At 40.4% G+C, this 5,111-nt stretch overlaps 1 protein-coding gene across 4 annotated transcripts in view; it reads right to left on the bottom strand.

Annotated features, from left to right (window-relative positions):
- Nucleotides 1-4,499, bottom strand: part of kif2a (kinesin family member 2A) — a gene marked incomplete at its 5' end in the record, with an annotated part of 10,259 nt that extends 5,760 nt beyond the window's left edge. For 2 of the 4 annotated variants that reach the window (XM_035658520.1, XM_035658522.1), the window contains 6 exon segments: nucleotides 34-134; nucleotides 1,472-1,516; nucleotides 1,789-1,905; nucleotides 2,547-2,601; nucleotides 3,100-3,222; nucleotides 4,405-4,499. In XM_035658520.1, the coding sequence (XP_035514413.1) occupies nucleotides 34-134; nucleotides 1,472-1,516; nucleotides 1,789-1,905; nucleotides 2,547-2,601; nucleotides 3,100-3,222; nucleotides 4,405-4,499 (536 nt within the window). 4 annotated transcript variants of the gene reach the window in all.
- Nucleotides 4,500-5,111: the final 612 nt, after the last annotated feature.

Below are 5,111 nucleotides of genomic sequence, written 5' to 3'. Positions count from 1 at the left end.
AATATATTTTGTTGGTGAATAATATTGATGTACCTGAGCTCTCTTCTCCCTGAGCTCCTGTTGCTGAAGCCGACGCCTCTCTCTCTTCTCTTGCAGCTTCTCCACCTCCTTCACGCAGTTTGACTTCCTCCTCGCTGCCATAAAGACAATAGAAACAGTAACTCTACTGCCTTTCACAGGATATGCCAATAGCCTCTCTTTCTATAAAGGCCTCTTCCTTCTTCCAAACTGTTTCTTCTACTTCCTCAGTCTGTTCCCTTGGCTTGAGCAGCATCTTTCAGTGAATCTTCCCTTGGTCTTCTTTCAAACAGAAGGGAGACCTTAGGCTATTTCCAACAAAGCAGAACAGTAATAGTGCTCAAGCACAGACCAGGATGCAGTGGCTGGCACACAGTGCCTCCAGTAGAACACTAGCTGCTTTCTCTACATAACCAACAATAGGCCTTTACAGTGTGTTCAAAACCTGCTCTCCTTATTTATCCATTCAATCCGCATCCTAAAACACAACTAGACTTGCTTAAACCAGGATATGTGTCTTGTATTACTGCAGTAACTTATATTTTAAAAAGGTGTTTTCAATCGAGTATGATTAGAAATTTATTTCAGTCAACCAGCAATCAACAAGGTTGTTCCAAATCTCCCACCACAGCACACCCACAGATTAGTCTTGTTTCTGGTCAATCACAACAGCACATTAGTAATCATAGAAAGATAACACAAGTTAGCAAACGTGTAAGTAAAAGATACTTCTGAGGCCTTGCAGAGTTCATAAAAACCAGTGTTATCTGATTAGCCAAGGCTTGCTGCTACACCCCCAGCTTCCCACCGCAAAGCCTGGCTGAAGCCTGTAATACAGTCCTGGCCTCCTGCTGGCTCTAGTCCCTGAGAACCCAGACTATCAGAGCAGAGGGATTAATAATCTGCTCTAATCTGGGAGGAGAAGATGAGCTGGGTCAGCACCAGGACAAGGCAATATAAGAGGTTTGCAGAACCGCCAATACTTGTAGGTCTTACAGACTCTCTGTGGGGGAGCTAAGGGGGGAAGATGGGGGACACTAAGTATACCCCTTCTTCTCCTCTTAGCTCTTCAAATGACAGTGAGCACTTGGAAGGAATGGAGGGTAAAGAAAAAGGTCATTGTTGCCGTCTGAGCCTTGAGGAGTAACACACAGTGCCACAGGATTTTCCACGTGTGTGACTCAGCAGAAATCAGACAGGGAAAAGACAGCACAGTCCAACAGCAGCACAAATGTTTTTTTGTTTTTTTACTCCCTGTCTAATACCCAGAAAAGCCTGTCTGCTGGATGGATTGCATCTGTGCTACTTCACCACCACACCACAGCCCTGAATAGTATCGGACTAACAGACATTTTGGGTGCACAGTCTTCTCATTTACTCTGTTTCTATTGGGAACTCTATTAGAATCACCAAAAAGCATTGAGGGCAGGGGAAACATGCAGATGATACATACAAAGCTGTCCAAACTCCTTTCTGGATATCAGGTGATGTGAGGATTCTGTGATAAACATGTGGTCAACAAAAACACGAGAAATTAAAAACTCAAGATAACATGTCTGTTTTCTGCAGATGGCCTAAATTAAAGGATCACAAAAATTGTAAATGTTAAACATGTGATAGCATTCTTCATTTGACAGCACACTATATTTGTATTTTGCATTTACACGCCTGGTGAGTTAGAACACTTTAGGTCAAGTGTCTCCCTACTTTCCTGAGAGAGATCACACCTTGGGGAACTTAAAGAACACATTCTTGTTTTGATCATATTACCATTCTGCAGTTGCTGTTGTGTCTGAGCTTGAGTGAGCTGTGCAGGCTGTTGGGATGGAGGCGGTGGCGCAGGCTCTGGTTGCTGAGGTTGTGCAGGTCTGGCCCGGGTCGGAATCACTACGAACAGAAAACCACAAATATTAATTAAGAAATGATTAATGATAAAGAAAGATACATTTTGACCTGCATGCTACTAACACACCACTTTTGAGCTTGGTATTAAATCTGAACTCACAATTTTAAAATTCAATTTACCTAACTTAAAATTTAAATCTGTTTGACCAACGGTGACTTTTACCCAAAATTAAGCTCTGTTTGTCATTTTCTCCAAACCATTTATATCAGTGAGGGCAGGCTGAATAACAGAAACACCTCTCTCAAAATGCAATACAGGATTTATTGCAGGATGTGGTGTATCAGACTGTGTTAGTTTTAGCTAGATGTACTTGATAAACTGGAAACTAAATAGTGTTTATAACAGTTTACCGCGTACATTTTAGATCAGCTAATCATAAAAGACTGACATAACACATGTGAGACATAGTAATGGAATACTTACAGGAGGCCAGAATAATCTGATAATATTGGTTCCTGATGATTTTGCATTAGTATATTATTATTATTAGTATAATAATATTAACTATAACTACAGTGGCTACAAAAGGCCAACAGATCCTTCTAAATGTAAAGCACCAGACCTTCAAGACTAATATATTATGAATGATTTAATAATTCAGTGAGAACTGCATGAAACAAACCTCTATTATCCCTGGACGGAGTGTCATTCTTAGTAGGTGCTATCGTCCGACGGTTCTGCAAGAAAAAACAAGCTTCAGTAAGATATTCTAGGATAAAATAACAAGGGTTAAGTAGTTCACTTTAAATATATTTCAGAGCTGCTCAAGCCCTGAAAAAAGAAACGCATCCTTTTTTCTCCCCCATTCAGTTTTTAACTTCTTCCGCCTGCCACCTCTGTTATGTAGAGATACAGAAATAGACAAAGCCTGAGAATCAGATTAGTGCCGAGTAAAGAGGCCTCCTTTATTAACACCAGTGTTCGTGATTACACTGCCAATGCATGCATCTCAAGTGTCTTTTTAAAAAGAAATGACGATAGACCTATACACCATAGATAGATAGATAGATAGATAGATAGCGTACTGAACAGGACCAATTACTTGGTTATCTGGAGGGATTCAGGTTCTGTACTAAGGTGTGAAATGGAAGGAGAGAATCAAAAGAGGAAAAAAAACAATCCAAATCACGTCACACTGATTTGTTGCAGTTGTTTCCACAGACAAGCACACTCACCTTTGCTATTTTGTTGACCTTCACACATGTGGGCGTAGGTGGGGGTGGGGTCTCTGGACTGGGGGCAATTTCCTCATCTGGAGCCACGTCTGGGTTAAGTGCAAAAATACTCTCCAAGTCAATCTGTACAGAAACAGAGGCGTATTAATACCAACTGATTACATGTGTGTTGATTAACCAATGTTTTGAATCAGGCTGTGTAAGAACACATTCTGATTCAAGTGTCAAAAGACGCTGAATTACCAGATTCAATGTCGCAAAACATGGAAATGTTGGGTAAACATGTTTTATAGGCGCTGCAAGTCATTTCTATAACATAGTACAGCTACTACCAGAGACAGAGGCTTGGACTTCAGTCATTCAGATATTGAATTGAATCACAATCTAATGACATTAATGTTGACTTGACAAAATAAAATACTTGCATCTTGACTTTGACATCAATAACTTCTGACTTCACTTGGACTTGAATGACCTGATATCCCCCAAAGCCCAGAAATTAAAAATTACGCTTACATAAGTAGCTCATAAACATTATGATTAATAGCGGTTGGGTTGCGGGGGGGTGAATTAGGGTGAAGTTTCCATCCATTTATTTACGCATGAGGCACAACAGCGTGACTTCACTGGAGTTAAACAGCCAACCTCCTGATAAAACCTCTATTTCTGCTGGTGAGTTCTGCCCCGTCAGGGAAACCTCATGCGGGTGTGGGTCTCTGAAGCGGAGAAAGTAATTCCTTCGAGTGCGTGATGAGTGGCAGGTGGGTGATTTACGCGCACATGCAGATCTGGATGATCTCAGTACAGATACTTTCAAGACTACGAAGTCTTTCATACCAAAAAAGATAGATCGCAGTGTGGTAATGTGATTTTTGCATTCAGGATTTGGTAGTCCAAATACTGATACATCAGCAATATCAAATGTTAGCCAGAGAAACTGAGAAAATGACAAAAGAGAGAGGAGGTAGAAGAGCTTCTGATGATAAACGAAACTGATTTTTACAAGATATCAATTTCACTGTCCAAATGACCGAAATAACTGAAATATCATGTAATGCAAATACCATTATTCAGTGAACTGCTCATTTTCACATTCACATGAGGCTTCATTGTAGAGAAGTACGATATATTGTTAAGTATAGACTGTGTGTTAATGTTAATTCAGGCACATCAGTGTACAGCAGATGAACACATGCAGGATGGATGGTCTGAATGTCTTTGGATAATAGCGTAATAATTTCAGTGGAAAACAGAAGCACATGCTACTGCCACTGCTGCTTTGAGTGGTAATAAATTGTGGTTTACCTCTTTCCCTTTTGTGTCTCCATTTTCTATCCACTCCACTGTGACACTCTCGTTGTCCTCATTCAGCGAGGTCACCATTGCCTGGTGTATACGTCCTGTGAAAGAAACATAGAGAAGCAAACGTCAGAACGGCAGACTAACATTAAAAATCAAAATCCTTACAAAGGCCCAAACTCCTGGCAATATTTGAACTGCTTATAAGTAGAGTGATAGCCCTGCATCATGTGCTGTTAACCACCTCATGGTTTAATAATGAAAAAGAAACAATTGAGGATAATTAAATATATATCAACATAAAATGGATTTCACTAATACCGTAGTTTGCACATTAGCAAGATAATGCATTTAGCACAGCCTGATGAGATCTGAGCCCAGTGCTGCTAAAAAAAAGAGAACGGTTTCTATTTGGAAATAAAGCAAGGTTGGAAAGACTTGAGAAGAACTGTAGGTTTGTGTGAGGTAGAGCGGGTTGTCCACTAATCAGAAGGTTGACTGATCGATCCCCGACTCCTCCGGCTGCATGTGTCCTTGAGCTACATACTGAACCCCCCCAGTGCTGTGCATTGTTGTATTAATGAGTTAGTTCTGTGATTGCCTTTGCCATCGCTGTATGAATGTGACATGTATGTCCCTTAGGGGATAAATAAAGCATTTCTATCTATCTGTCTATCTATGTAAGTGCTTTGAGTGGTTGAAAGACTAGAAAG

The sequence above is a fragment of the Morone saxatilis genome, unplaced genomic scaffold, assembly GCF_004916995.1.
Source record: "Morone saxatilis isolate NCDOM2014 unplaced genomic scaffold, NCSU_SB_2.0 Contig16, whole genome shotgun sequence".
Lineage (NCBI taxonomy): Eukaryota > Metazoa > Chordata > Actinopteri > Moronidae > Morone > Morone saxatilis.
The sequence above is the reverse complement of the archived record's forward strand: the minus strand, read 5'-3'. Positions and strand labels throughout refer to the sequence as shown.